Source organism: Sceloporus undulatus, unplaced genomic scaffold (assembly GCF_019175285.1).
Source record: "Sceloporus undulatus isolate JIND9_A2432 ecotype Alabama unplaced genomic scaffold, SceUnd_v1.1 scaffold_30, whole genome shotgun sequence".
NCBI lineage: Eukaryota > Metazoa > Chordata > Lepidosauria > Squamata > Phrynosomatidae > Sceloporus > Sceloporus undulatus.
In genome coordinates, this window is record NW_024802952.1 from 47,646 (window position 1) to 62,084 (window position 14,439).

The window sequence follows — 14,439 nt, forward strand, 5'->3', positions numbered from 1 at the left end:
GCTGACAGTTTGGTGTTTCACACTGTTATAATGTTCATAAGAATATCCCAGGCGCTCAGCCTGAAAGGGAATAGATTTGTTGAGAGTGGATGGCAGGTTGTTTGGTTGCTCCCAAACTGATATTTTAATGCAATTTGCCCCCTTTGCCAAAATATGGAAGTCCTTCATGCAGGTGGTCATTTGTCTTCTTTTAGAGAGGCAGGGTTATACATGTAAGACTTAAAACTTATCCTCCCTGGAAAAAACTCATTATTTTCCCCCTACTTTTGCATATTTAGGAGGAGAATTCTGTATTCGTCATGACAAATTTGATCATCACATTGAATCAGACGCAAGGATACTGTTCAGAGGTATGTACATTCCACAAGGACCCCATCCTCAAATTTAATTGACTTTTTCTTGGATATCAGGATCTGTATTTCGAATCAATACAATCTTCCTTAATTTATTCTGGCCCTGGAACCTATCTGTCTATGGCAGAGAATTTACCTTAAGTCTGATGCAGAGTTTTGCCCTTGTAAAACAAATAATGTGGGATTCTTCCTGTTGACTCCTATGGATTGTTTCTGACTGATCCACGCACAACAGATAAAATAGTTCTGAATTAAATGTTTTTTGCCGGCTTCCATGCAGATAGTTTCAAAAGTGCTTCCTGCAGATTTCAGTGATAGCTTGAAAAACATCTCTGTTGGTGGACTGATAAGTTTTCTTCTCAGTTTGTATCTTTGCTCTTCTTCTGTTCTAGTTTCCAGATAAGACCACAACTTGCCAGTCTGATAAGGATTGCACAAAAGGATACATTGGCACTCACAGTAACGGTATGAACGGATGTGATGTTCAATGTTAGCAATTTTACTTGCTTTTTAGATAAAAACGCCATGAAGCAAGCTGTTCTTTCTCTCTGCCTCAGCCCTCCATCAGCCCAAAATATTTTGCTGCCTGCAGCAAAGCAGCAAATGGCATCCTCTTTCCTAAACCAAATGATTTTAATATCTTGGGTGTAAAATCCCAGATGATCTCCTTCTTGGTAGGAAAAATAATTTGAAGAGCTAAACAATTTACCACTGTTTTATGACACCCAGAATCCACTGCTTGAGATTACAGGCTCACCATGTTAAATCCTGCATTTCTGAAATATATGAATTATCCCTGTCTCCCTTAGAAGGAAAAAGTTCTGCCTGTGGCTTGAGCTCTACGTGTGTCTGAGTCCTGTGGTGGTGATGGTGTTGTTGCTGTTCTGACTTTTTTATGATGGCCTTTCCATATCCCTTCAGGTGTTCAAACTGGGAAGTGTGTCGATTACCCCCAAAATCACACACTCAAAACTTGTGAAGTGTTTGCCTGGTGTCCAGTGGAGAATGATGAGGAGGTACCCAAGTGAGTGCCTTGTGCAAATAGAAATAATGGGGAAGAATTCCAAAGGAGCAATTCCAGAGGATAGCATGAAGGCATCCATCAGATAACTGGAACAGCTTTCTAAACACATGAAGCCACATTTGGCTTTTCTGGTTTCAAGTTTAAATGCACACAAGAGGAGGCGAGTGCACTAGCCATGGCCTCTCTTTCATTGCTTTTCTGACATGGAGAGTGATAATCTGAAGAGGACAGCCTTCCAACATAGAAGGTGGTCTCCTCTTTGGATCACTGCTCCCCAGAACTTAGACAAGTTACTGTTTTTGACTCCTAGCATCCCTCAGCCACCATGGTCATGTTGGCTAGGGGATTCTGGGAGCTGTTGTCTAAAAGTGAGGCTTCCAAGCTGTGGATATTTCACATATGAAGGGTGATGATGGGCAGAGAGGAGAGGGCCAGCACACACATCTCCTCACATGTTGATTTAACAAAATGGGTTTGTGTGTCATCTGATGCGGGATCCTCTCTATAACATTGATAATGCCTGCTGGTTAAACATGACCTTCTGTATGATGAAGCAGCTTTCCCCAGTTTGGGGCTCTGTAGACATGTTTGACCATAATGCCATCATCTCCAGGCAGCATGACCTTGGGGAATAGAGGTTGGCATCCGACTTCCTTTGTGTCTAATCCCTTTTGCTAGCCTATAGGTAAAAGCACTGTGGTGGGAATAGCCTCTATAAATGGGTGGGGGATGTTGGTCCTCCATATATTATTGGACTGTGCCCCCCAGCATCCCTGCTCATGAACTACAGTATGTTGGATAATGCTGATGGGAGTTGCTGTTCAACAGTATCTGTTTGTTCCCCCCCCCCACCACCACCACCCTTACAGGGTACCTTTACATAAATGTGAAAGTATGCACTTACATTGTATTAAATCAAAACCATTGTGTCAAATCCATCTGGACCATTACTGCCAGGGACAGATTATCAATGGTTCCACGGGTGCACTGGCTAGGGACTCAAGTGCTCAAGGGAAATGAAGTACATAGTTGCTTTCTCAAGCCAATCCCAAATATCCTGATATTTCTAATAATATCACTGACATTTAAGGAGAGAAAATAGGTTGATTATGATTTCCGTGCTGTTGTCTTTTGTATGTATCTCCCACGTGTGCCTAAAGAGGGCCCTATCTTTGAGACAGCTCTATAGCCCCAACCTGCCTTAATATGGCCTTGATGCTGGCTCTTAAGGGTATGGGGCTTGGGCTTTTCTTCTCGTGGTTGTTCCCCGAGGACCAAACTCAAGGTACCAATGGCGGTGGAAAGGGAAAGGTCCGTTCAGATGGAAAGAACAGTTTTGGAGAGGTGATTTTTGTCAGCACAGGTTCAACAATTTCTTCCCAGAGCTTGGATGATAACTTCTAGAATCCCTTAGCTAGGAGGCACTGGGAGTTGTAGTCCAAGGCTGCACCTCCACACTATCCTGATGCCTGCTGTGGCCTCCCTTTGGTTGTTAGTTACATAACAACAAAAAGATTTAGGTTCATTGCTTTCATGCAGTTAGTTATGGCCCCAGAATTCTGGTCAGCGTGCATATAAGAACTCAGTTTAGGACTGAAGAATATATAGCCCTCCAAATGTTATTGGGATCCAGCTCCCATCAGTCCTAACCAGGACAGCCAATGAGGAGGGATGATGGGAATTGTAACTGAAAGAGATCTGAAAGTTGCCACATTCCTCAGTTTTCATACAGCTAAAACCAAGCAGGTCTAGGTTTGAGAAGAGCCTGCATGGAAATCCATGTAAGAGCTCTATATATTTACTTTAAAACGATACAAAAACTTATATCCCATCCTTCTGGCATTATCCACACCACTTGGGGCACTGGCAGCAATGAAAAGCCATCAAAATACAATCCAAATGCAAAATTGAATAAAAAGGGATTGATAATAACTGTAACATGAAAAACTCAAGAGGCAAAGACAGTTTGAACAAGATGGCCTTTGCCTTTCAGCCAATCACAGTCAAAGAAGATGCCAGCCTGGTTCAAGGAAGGAAGGAAGGAAGGAAGGAGGGCATCATACAAATGTACAAATTGTAACTGGAAATGCTAAACCTGAGAAAAGCATGTGTTCTGCCATCTATGGCAAAGAGACGCGAAGGATGAACTGTCAGGGTTTTGACCCACTACCCTGATCCAAGTGGTCACATAACACAGCTAGTTGCCAACAAGGTGTTAAACATTAAGTGTGGTCAAATGTTTCCACTCAGGTCTTCTCTCTTTTTCAACCGTCTTTAGACCAGCTTTCCTCAAGGATGCTGAGAATTTTACTCTTCTCGTGAAGAACAGCATCTGGTACCCCAAGTTCAACTTCACTAAGTATGTATATTTTTTTCCTGAACTGCCAGCTTCTTTTAGGAAGTGGGGAATCCCTGAAGTTCTACAGTTTTTGTTTGATAGGGTGATATTGGGGTGATATTTCAGGGAAATGGAGGCATTGTTTGAGATAGCAAGGGTTCTGGAGTGAGTAGGGAGAAAGGGAACCTGGATTTATGAAAGGGGGAAATTGTGAGGAGGGAAACAGAGAAGGTAAGCTGAATTTGACTAAGTTGCCAAAAGAGAAATAAAAATAAAAATGAGAAGCGCAGTCGAGGAAATGGGAATGCTTCAGATTTATAAGATGAGAATGGGCTCTGTGGCCATGTCCTCATCTTCTAGAACATGGCCACATAGCCCAAAAAACCCACAAAAAAACTATGGATGCCGGCCATGAAAGCCTTCGACTTCACACTTCAGATTAAATTGTTTATTTTATTTATATCATATTCATTCCTCTTACTGCGGATAGAGTGGGTTAGATATCAGTTTTTCAAAAAGACAAGCCAGTCCTGCCTTCAGCCTTACAATCTTGAAAGACATCACGCAAAAAGTGATGGAGAAGGGAACATTTAAAAAATGAGGTAACTCATGCACAGAGTCTGAATGTTGCAAGCAGAGTCTGGAAATACTACTTGGTGAGCTACCTGCCATTTCGTCTTTTTTCTTTGTCCAGGCGAAACATTCTCCCCAACATCAATAGCACATACCTCAAAAACTGCAAATACAATGCCAAAACGGACCCCTTTTGTCCAATCTTCCGCCTCCGCGATATGGTTGAAGCTGCTGCACAGGATTTCCAGGAGATGGCAATTGAGGTCAGTTAGGTTACATACTGAGAAAATACAGCTGAAAAGACATTCAAGGGTTGAATTTATTTTAACAAAATATGAATACTGGCCAAGATTCTGCATTGGAGAGATGTATGGTACAAGTTCTGCCAGCAGGACTATGTGACATCTCCCGTCTCCTCTCCCTGTAATGTTTGTTTCTACCCATTTTCCTTGAGTAACCAGTGTATTTGAACAAGGGTATCTGGGTAATAGGTTTATACAAACAAGTGTTGTTTGACAGACACTCAGGCGATTAACAGCAAATGTTTAACTTTCCGGGATTAAGGTTTCCTCTGAAACAACTATACTTTTACTTTCAGTTGTAATGCCCATTGCATTTGCAGAAGACTTTCTTTACTAATTGTTTTTACTTGGCTATTTTGCAAATCTGAAGTGGGCAGTCTGCAGTATGAATCTGCCACAAATATCTTTATAACAGACTCCTCTTTGGCAATGGGGGAATGCGGGGTTCATTTTACCAACCTGTAACATTGAGGCAATAGAACTATCCACTGGATAGCACCTATGTCTTTGTGCTTTGAACATTTGAAATAAGCTGTACAGATCCCAGCATTTAAAATAGTACCTCTGAGCATAAGCTTCAGTTTAGTTTTCTTCTACTTTTTTTCTCTTCAGAATGGATTTGGAGTGCCAGGATGCATTGTTTATTGAACTTCATATAAAATTCAGCACATGCTTTGTTGCAAAAGACTATAGAGAATTATGGTGTAGTGGTTTGAACGTTGGATTATGACTCTGGAGACCAGGGTTCAAATCCTGGCTCAGCCACGGAAACTCACTCGGTGACCTTGGGCAAGTCACACTCTCTCAGCCTCATGGGAAGGCAATAGCAAACCTCCTCTGAACAAATCTTGCCAAGAAAACCCCTTAGGGTCACTGTAAGTCAGAAACGACTTGAAGGCACACAACAGTGGAAAAATAGTATTGTGTCCAATAAAATTGCAGTTTGAATTTAAATTGAAGGCACTGCTTCTGTTTCTACAGGGCGGAGTGATGGGGCTGCAGATTAACTGGAACTGTGACTTAGACAAGGCTGCTGCTCATTGTGTGCCAAAATATACCTTCCGCCGCATTGATAACAAGGATTCTGCCCACACAGTCTCACCTGGATACAATTTCAGGTAGGGAGATCTGTGGAATGGAGGCACCTCTGTTTGAGAACAGCCACCTGTGTAGAGTCTGAACTCTCTTTGGTGCTATGTAGAAGTTGCATTATCTGCCTGGCTGTTCTAGATCTCCTGGGTCTTGAGATCTAGAGCCAGTGTGGCATAATCGTTTGAGGATTGGACTGGGACTCTGGGAGACCTTAGTTCAAATCTGTGCCCACCATGGAAACCCACGGAGACACTCTGCCACCTAATAAGGAGCCCTGGCGGCACAGTGGTTAAATGCCTGTACTGCAGCCACTCACTCACAAACCACAAGGTTGTGAGTTCAATACCAGCCAGGGTTTCTGGGTTGACTCAGCCTGGCATCCTTCCGCAGGTTGCTAAAATAAGTACCCAGCTGGTTGGGGGCAATTGGCTTACACTTTGTAAACCGCTTAGTACATCAGTAAGCGGTATAGAAATGTACTTGCTATTGCTGATAAGAAGGCAATGGCAATCCACCTCTGAAGAAATCTAGCAGCAAATATGGTTTACTGGTTTGAGTATTAATGTAGTTTTGCTGTGATAGCAGGATATCTTTGTAACTGGCTGATTGCATGCCCCTTCCTGTTCCCTTTTCAGATTTGCAAAGTACTACAAAACACCTGATGGTGTAGACTCCCGGACACTCATCAAGGCTTATGGCATCCGCTTTGACATCATGGTATTTGGAAAGGTAGCTACTCTGACAAATAAAATAAGTGTGTCAACAGCTCCTGAGAACGTTCTGCATGGGTCATGAATTACACCTCTCTACTTCTTTGCCTTGGGAGGGTCCATATCTTAGTGGTAGAGCATAGGCTTGGGATGTCTACGGTCCCGGGTCAATCCCTAGCTTCTGTATTAAGACTACCAAGATCTGGGACCCACTGGCAGTTAGAATAGAATAGATATCCCCAGCATTACAGATGGGCAGACTCCGTCAAGGAAGTCTTGGCTGCCTCTACAAAAGCATTTCTTAGGCTGTCTCTGGAACATGTGTGAATAACTTGAGTATATCTGTGTCTGTCTTAGGCAGGAAAATTTGATATCATTCCCACAATGATTAACATCGGATCTGGTTTAGCCCTCTTTGGTGTGGTAAGCACTTTTCTTCTCCCTCCGTGTGGCATTCCTTTTAATCGGGGGCTTTAAAAAAGGAGCCATTTAATAACAATTCTTGTCACTACCTTTACACTTACCTAGGCAACTGTCCTGTGTGATGTCATTGTCCTGTATTTTATGAAGAAAAGATACTATTACAGAGAGAAAAAATACAAATATGTCGAAGATTATGAATTGGTAAGTTTGCAGATGAGCTCATATCCTAGTGTTTGTCGTGTTAGTCTAAAAGTCAAAAAATTTATTTGACTGGGGGGGTATTTTCTGCATTGATGGATTTGGACAGTGTTGGCCAGAATTAAGGTAAAATGTGGACTTCTTTGAGATCCAATTTGCGTCTCTTGCACTGACTTTCCTTCCCATTTTTTAAAGGAAGCCAATGCATCCTATGGATCCCAGTCAGAAAGTCATGTGTTCCATGGTGACTGATCACTCCAAAAGGCTGCAACAAACACCGTCCTACGCATTTCACAGGGAGCTAATGAATGGGATGCATCTCTCAGGAACTGACTGACTGGCCTTGACTTTCTAATATGGGTGTGGGGGAAAAGAAAACATTTAAATTATCACTGTATTACCATCACGCAGGGCTCAGACTAACTTCTGTTTTGGATGCCTGACTTAAGCCAGCAGCTCTTCCTGATCTAAAGGGAATGTGAAGATTGGGATACTCTGTAAATACTTCAACACTTTCTGTGAAAGTTTCTTCTGGGAGGTAGGGATTCAGTCTGAGGTAATTCTGAGCTGAGCCTCTAAACTGTGGCTGTGTGAAGACAAATTGTCTCTCATATTTCCCCCAGGTGGGGAAGATACACCTTGGATGCTAAAATGGTCCTACTTCTGATTTGAAACACTAGACCCATTTCCTTTTGTAGCCTTGTTGGTTGTTGTCATAGTTGGGTTGGTTCTGCTGCCATCTCTGCCCGACTAGATGCCAGTGGGGTGTAAGCGAGCTTGTTCATAGTAAGTGCCAACGTGTAAAGACATGAATGCCAGGTGCCTTCCCCCCCCCCCCCCCCCAAGAATGCAGAAAATGGGGATTATGCCAAAACTCTTTTATCAGAATTTTACCAGAACTATAGTTTAGGAAAGTCCTCAGGACACTTAAACTAGTTTGATGCATAGTCATATTTTGAGATTAACAATTTACTACTAGTCCTATCCCATATGTACACAGGAGCCATAAGTGTTTCTTACTGTGAATTGGAGATTTGGAGATAGGTGATTGAGAATGTATTTTGCACATATTATAAAGGCATTGGAAACTTTACTGTGCTTGTGTGTCTCCTTTTTCTACTGCATGGTTAGCTGGAATACAAAGTTATAGCCTTATAGTTCTTTAACTTGGCTTTCACAAGTAAATAAGGGTGTTGAAAAACCTGTCATCATATCAGCCTTTTGTGTCTTCAGCTCTGGAAGATAGGTTAGTTAATATGCTGTATTAGAAAGGTTACCTCCAGAGTGGAGACTAGGTAGCACTGGTAGATCTCATGTACTGAAGTATAAGCGTGTCTGTTGGGGTTTGCTGAGCTCCACTCTTCTTTCTTAGTCAGGGCCAGGACTGTTGCATGGCCTATTTTGTATAGGCTTAATCCTATTAATACCAACAACAGCAGACACAATGAATCAAGAGGGATTTACAATAATGATTCACTATTCAACTGATAAGTCACTGGAACTACCAACAGGATTGAAAGGACAGTCTTTGCCAAGGTAATGAAACGGTTTTTTCCCTCATGTTCAGGGAATTTTGGGAAGAAATAGTGTGCAAGAAGTGTTGAAGGCCTAGTTATCCCTCCCTAAAGTGAGAGTGCAGACCTAAAGGCACCAGAATCCCATCTGATCTTGGGAGCAAAGCAGGGACAGTCCTGATAAGTGCTTAGATGGGAGACCATCATCGGATACCAGGTGTTGTAGGCTATATTTCAGAGTAAGGAACTGGCAAAACCACCTCTTACCTTGAAAAACCTATGAAATTCATGGAGTCGCCATTAAGTCAACAGGCAGCTTGAAGATACACACACACAAAGTCATAGTCCTCTTTGGCTTCGTAATCCAATATGCTCCCTAGGTCAGAAAGTAGGAACTTAACAGGCAGCTGCCAGGAGTTAGAAATAGTATATTTTATTTTTGTCATTTTCATTTGTTACCACTGATAATAGCATGGGTAGGAGTCATGGCTACCTCTAGGAAACCCTGTGGGACCTTGTACAGCTTCCTTTTCAAGCACAACAGCTCCAGATTGTGTTGCTGAAGAATTATAAAGTGAGGATGAACTAGCTGGTCATCTCTGACTGGGTAATGCCTAAGATCTGTGTCTATTACTGACTGGATGTGTTTAGAGGGGACTTACTTCCCCATTTCCTTACCTTCCTCATCCCTATGAACTGGGAGGAAAATGACAAAAAAACCCAGCTGAGATTTGGACACAACAGCTAATCATATCCTGGTTTACCATTATGTAGTTAATAAAGTCTTCTTTGATTAGGATCAAGCGTAGAGCATTCTGCACATTTGGGAAATTTCATCAGTTACCTTAGAACCACTGAGAGCAGCATAGCATCTTGGGCTACTACCTTGTCCCACTGAGCAGCACAACACTGAACGAAAAGCCACAAGCATTTTCTTTCAATGTACTGAAGGCCATACACAGACCACAACAGCCAAAACCATAATTACATCCAATTAATTAATTTCCAAATTAAAATTTGCAGAAATTCTTCCTTTCCTCCACAACGATGTTAGAAAATAGGGTTTGGGATGAAGTGCTGTTTGCCAATTCCTTGCTGACATGTCCAAGAATGGCACACATGTAGGACAAGTTGACTTAAGTCTAGGACAATTCATCCCAAATAAATGTTTTTTGTTTCACACCTGACACCCTGCTTCAGGAAATCAAATACACCTTAAGCCAATACTGTATGATCTCAATAAATAATATTTACATAAAAGCTATTGTCCTACACAAAGGATAGCATGCTCTTCCCACCTAATGGGTTTGCAGTCTTTCTTCCGCGCTGCATTTGTCCATTGGTCCAAAACAGGCCAAGAGATATAACTTCTACAAATGTCTTTCAACATGGAACTTGACTGACCAGACCTGTTATGTCTGACTATGGTCCTTTGGATCCAATGATTGGGACACAGCGTCCTGATTCCATTTTTCAACAGAACGGAGATGTCAACTGTTCAGGGAAAGGTCTTCCATGAGGTGAAATCAAATCCTGGAGTATGAAGCAAGTCAAAGCAAAGGTAGCTGTGATGTCGCTCTTCCTTTTGTTGCAATTCCATTTCTCTCACATTGGTACCAGCTTATTCAACAACTTTCACACAGACAAAAGATCAGGGGGGTACTCCCCATAACAGTATTTGGCAATTGGGTTCCGATAGGTGTTTTCATGCTGGACGCTCTGATCAGAAAAGAAAGAGAAGATGTCTTAGGGAAAACCAAGGACATACAGAAAAACTGTTCACCAGGGACACTACAGGGAGGGAGCACAGCTGAGTAGTGGAGCACAAACTTTCCATGAAGAAGGCCTTGACATCTCCAGATTTTGTTTGCACAGAAAAAATAGTGATTTGGGCTTAGGAAAACAGATTTCAACAACATTTTTACCCACTCACCCAATTCTTAAGTGCAAAATATCGTTGAAATGTGTGCAAAAACTCTTGCAGTTTCTATTCAACAGGGAAAACCTTGGAAATTGTTACTGCATGCAAAAGTGTAAGCGAAGGTTCAATTTCCTAGCAGGACCAGAGTTATCCTTTGGGCTGCACACTTCTCCAAATTTTGGAAGCAGTTCATGACTCAAATAATGTGGGCATTAGAGAGAGCGGCAGACAAAGCACCAATTTCCGTGTTTGTGAAGGAAAAGAATTGTTGCCAAGTGATATGACAGATAAGAATCTACTTTGTCCATCTTTAGTCAAGGCCAACCCTCACAAATCTCGAAGAGGGGATTAAATGCCTCCTTGCCCACTCTGTACATTACCGTTATCACGCTTTCCTACCCTGCAGGGATAGGACAGATGTAGACAAAATGCCTGGACACTGCCAGGTGGAGCAATTCTTCATCACATCCTTCAAAAGCTTCTCAAGCAGAAAACCTATCTTTATGTACAAGTCCTCCTTACTAGGTAAGTATGGCTGACTGCTTCTCTGACACAAGGAATCCTCCTTTGCCCCACACATATCCAACCCCACAAAAATCTCCTCAGCACTTATAAAAGGTGGGGGGGGGGACACAACTTCCCAGAGGCTCCAGACCTCCCCCAAACCACTGCAGGTTGCCTACTGTTGAAGTTGTAGCCATACCACCAAATTTGACGTGGCTTAAAAGCCACAACTGTCTTTGAAAACAAGTTGCCCATTTGGCAGCAGCCACAAAAAGAGGCAAGGAAGCTAGATGCTGTAGGAAGGCTATGTGTTGTTACTGCAAGGTAACCCAGTGGGTTTCCATGGCACAGCAGAGATGGGAATCCTGGTCTCCTGAGTCCTAGTCCAACGCTCAAACCACTACACTAGAGTCGTTCTCTGACTGTGTGTTCCTCCTAACTAACAGGGACGTTCTGGCCAGACTATTTGTGTGCTTTCCACAACCAAAGGCTTCTCCCTGCTTACCTGTGATGAGGTCCTGCATTTTGCCAGACACAACTCAAAGTGATCTTCAACTGAAATGAATAGGTTCTGGAAGGCCACAGCTGCTCGATTCAAAAAATTTTCCAGGACCTGTTGCTGAAAAAAACCCCAGACATTTTGGAAGGTAAGAAAGGCAACCTGGAAGGGAAAGGAGTGCCCACACATATCCTGCATTGACTTTATGCAGTTTTTAAAATGTATCTTATATTTATTACAATCATATAAACTTCCATGTTTGTTATGGACACCACTTGTGCACCCTTAAGATCGAGTCCTCCTTACCTTGTTGGGCTGAAGGCAGCAGGAAACGCATGCCTCATACACGCTGCAACATCCATTTGACAGGCAGCTGTCGCAGCTGTACAGCTTTGTATTGGGCGCCTCCACGTTGCAACAACCATTCACCAAGACGTCCTTTCTTTCACAGATGTAACCTACATCCCCAGAAATGTAACAGCAGAAAAAGGGAGGACTGAGGAACCCTGGATATTTTCAGGGAATTAGGAATGGAGCAGAGAAAGAGGCAGGGCCTTGCCAGGAGAGTGTCTCTAGCAAGACGCCTACAGAGAATCACAAAGAATGGGTAAAATGCATCTGAGGAAGTAGACCGAAGTCTATGAAAGCTCCTGCTGGCAATTTCTCTCAGTGAATCTCAAAGGTGGTTCAAGATGTCTTGGTGTACTGATTCTACAGACTAACATGGCTATACTGTATCTTTTAATTCTATGGGTAGAAGTGTTGATTTAAAATAACCTCTAGCAGCTTTCCCTTCTATCAGAACCAGAGCCTTTCTATAGACACTCTGAAATACTTGGATTACAACAGTGTTCTCTGCTAGCAATACACTTGCTGGGAACATCCACTTTTCCTCTAGGTACTATGGGGATAAGGGCTAAACTCAGACACTGGGGGAGTCCAGTGGGGCTCTGGGGCAGAGGATGGCCCATGCTTTAACCAATACACCACTGAATGAGGACCCTTACCCAGTTCATCTGTGATCAGCAGCTTCCCTTGGACAGAATTTCGACACTGGTTCCCCTGCTGACTGCTGTTCCCTGGGCTGAACTGGACTTTCCATGCAATCGGGTGGTCTTCGTCTTGTGAGGGGGGGGATGTTTCGGTCCCAGAGCACTCTCTCCTCCTGAAGCAAAACAAAGCAGTACAGGAAAAGTGTTGGCAAAAACTGGACCTTCCTAGAATCATAAAGGGCCACCCAGTCCAACTCCCTTCTGCCATGCAGGAACTCTCAATCAAAGCATCCCCATTGACAGATGGCCATCCAGCCTCTGCTTAAAGACCTCCAAGGAAGGAGACTCCACTACACTCCAAGAAACGAGTGTCTTCCGCTGTCAAACAGCCCTTACTCTCAGGAAGTCCCTCCTAATGTTTAAGTGGAATCTCTTTTCCTGGAGCTTGCATCCATTGTTCTGGGTCCTGTTCTCTGGAGCAGCAGAAAACAAGCTTGCTCCCTCCTCAATATGACATCCCTTCAAATATTTAAACAGGGCGATCATATCACCCCTTATGCTTTTCTTCTTCAATCTAAACATCCCCAGCTCCCTGAGTCCTTCCTCATAGGGCTTCATGGTTTCCAGGCCCTTCACCATTTTAATCGCCCTCCTTTAGACATGCTCCAGTTTCTCCACATCCCTTTTGAATTGTGTTGCCCAGAACCGGACGCAGTATCCCAGGTGGGGCCTGGCCAGAGCAGAATCGAGTGGCGCTATGACTTCGCTGGATCTAGACTCGCTGCTTCTCTTGATGCCGCCTAGGCTGGCCTCGGGCGCCCGGAGCCTGACCTGCTTGAAGGTGCTGCTGAGGAAATAGATGAGCGAGAGGCCGAAGACGAGGCCCAGCACCCAGCGCTTCCTCAGCAGCCTCCGCCAGACCAGCGCCAGCAGCTGCACCATCGGGAAGCCTTCAGCCGGAGCCCGGAGCCGGGGAAGGCCTCCAGGCCGGGCCCGACGAGAGGGAGCCGGACATCAGGCCCGGCGGCGGCAGCGGCTCCCCCTTCGCCCGCCCCTCCAGGGCCCCCAGGGGCTGACTTCCGCTCCGAGCCGGAAGTGACGTCTGGGGCCGGGTGCGGACTGGCGCCTACGAACCGGAAGTGAGGGGAGAGGAGAGCTTTGTCGTCCAGGTGGGAGCCCCGGGTGCTTTCTGGGCCTCGCTTTCGCCTTGTGAGGGGCAAAGCTAGCCGTCAAGAAGGCCCTCTCTCCTTGTTAGAGAGATGTATATATATATAGCAATTATATGTATATAGCTTATAGATATATATCTTATATCAGCGTTTATATATATGTGTGTGTATCTTATAGTTTAGCATATGTATCTCTCTCTCTCTCTCTCTCTCTCTATATATATATATATATATACACACACACACACCTTATAGCTTAGCATATATATGTACGTATCACACACATATATAATGGCATAGCATATATGTGTATATATTTTATAGCTTAGCGTATACATTTTATGTATTATAGGTTAGCATGTTTATGTCTATGTATACCTTATAGCTTAGCATATATATATATATATATATCTTACATTTTATAGCTTAGCATATAACTATCTTATACATAATATCTTAGCATACATATGTGTGTATGTGTATATATATATATATACATATACATTATCGCTTAGCATATGTGTGCATATATATCTTATATCTTAGTGTGTATGTGTATATATATATATATATATATTACAGATGTCTTATAGCTTAGCCTATATCTATCTATCTTATACATAATATCTTAGCATACATATGTGTGTATGTGTATATGTATATATATATATATACATATACATTATAGCTTAGCATATGTGTGCATATATATCTTATATCTTAGTGTGTGTGTATATATATATATATATATATATGTTACAGATGTCTTATAGCTTAGCCTATATCTATCTATCTTATACATAATATCTTAGCATACATATGTGTGT

At 42.9% G+C, this 14,439-nt stretch overlaps 3 protein-coding genes and 1 long non-coding RNA gene across 8 annotated transcripts in view; 2 read left to right on the forward strand and 2 right to left on the reverse strand.

Annotated features, from left to right (window-relative positions):
* The first annotated feature begins 261 nt into the window (after positions 1 to 261).
* LOC121917649 (P2X purinoceptor 4-like) lies at positions 262 to 8,106 on the forward strand. 2 transcript variants are annotated; one of them, XM_042443766.1, is made up of 10 exons: positions 262 to 350; positions 746 to 818; positions 1,275 to 1,377; positions 3,656 to 3,736; positions 4,410 to 4,551; positions 5,572 to 5,708; positions 6,318 to 6,411; positions 6,750 to 6,815; positions 6,921 to 7,016; positions 7,209 to 8,106. In XM_042443766.1, exons 1-10 carry the CDS (start codon positions 300 to 302, stop codon positions 7,263 to 7,265), a joined length of 900 nt encoding a protein of 299 aa, XP_042299700.1. In that variant the 5' UTR covers positions 262 to 299; the 3' UTR covers positions 7,266 to 8,106. The 2 variants fall into 2 exon arrangements, with proteins under 2 accessions (XP_042299700.1, XP_042299701.1); XM_042443767.1 differs by lacking the exon at positions 1,275 to 1,377 and having other exon boundaries at positions 3,628 to 3,736.
* LOC121917650 lies at positions 4,447 to 8,701 on the reverse strand. The gene is made up of 3 exons (XR_006101075.1): positions 8,291 to 8,701; positions 6,917 to 6,947; positions 4,447 to 4,582 (listed from the first exon to the last, which is right to left on the reverse strand). It is a non-coding gene; the product is annotated as an uncharacterized LOC121917650 (long non-coding RNA).
* Positions 8,702 to 10,162: 1,461 nt separating this feature from the next.
* LOC121917651 (SREBP regulating gene protein-like) lies at positions 10,163 to 13,385 on the reverse strand. Its single transcript, XM_042443769.1, has 5 exons — positions 13,150 to 13,385; positions 12,459 to 12,616; positions 11,758 to 11,909; positions 11,458 to 11,571; positions 10,163 to 10,246 (listed from the first exon to the last, which is right to left on the reverse strand). The coding sequence occupies exons 1-5, from the start codon at positions 13,383 to 13,385 to the stop codon at positions 10,163 to 10,165; spliced, it is 744 nt and encodes a 247-aa protein (XP_042299703.1).
* Positions 13,386 to 13,525: 140 nt separating this feature from the next.
* Positions 13,526 to 14,439, forward strand: part of LOC121917647 (RING finger and transmembrane domain-containing protein 2-like) — a 19,400-nt gene continuing 18,486 nt past the window's right edge. The window contains exon 1 of one of the 4 annotated variants that reach the window (XM_042443765.1): positions 13,526 to 13,612. The gene's annotated coding sequence lies outside the window, so the exon portion shown is untranslated. The other 3 variants (XM_042443762.1, XM_042443764.1, XM_042443763.1) reach the window with 3 other exon arrangements.

Bases quoted from the DNA above. Each gene is read 5' to 3' on its own strand.
- LOC121917651 (XM_042443769.1), bottom strand. From the start codon at position 13,385: ATGGTGCAGCTGCTGGCGCTGGTCTGGCGGAGGCTGCTGAGGAAGCGC. The intron at 12,617-13,149 runs GTTCTGGGCAAC...GTTTTGCTTCAG, and splicing joins CACCTGGGATACTGCGTCCG to GAGGAGAGAGTGCTCTGGGA. The intron at 10,247-11,457 runs GTAAGCAGGGAG...TTTTCTGATCAG, and splicing joins AATGCAGGACCTCATCACAG to AGCGTCCAGCATGAAAACAC.
- LOC121917649 (XM_042443766.1), top strand. From the start codon at position 300: ATGACAAATTTGATCATCACATTGAATCAGACGCAAGGATACTGTTCA. The intron at 351-745 runs GTATGTACATTC...CTTCTGTTCTAG, and splicing joins CGCAAGGATACTGTTCAGAG to TTTCCAGATAAGACCACAAC. The intron at 3,737-4,409 runs GTATGTATATTT...TTCTTTGTCCAG, and splicing joins CCCAAGTTCAACTTCACTAA to GCGAAACATTCTCCCCAACA.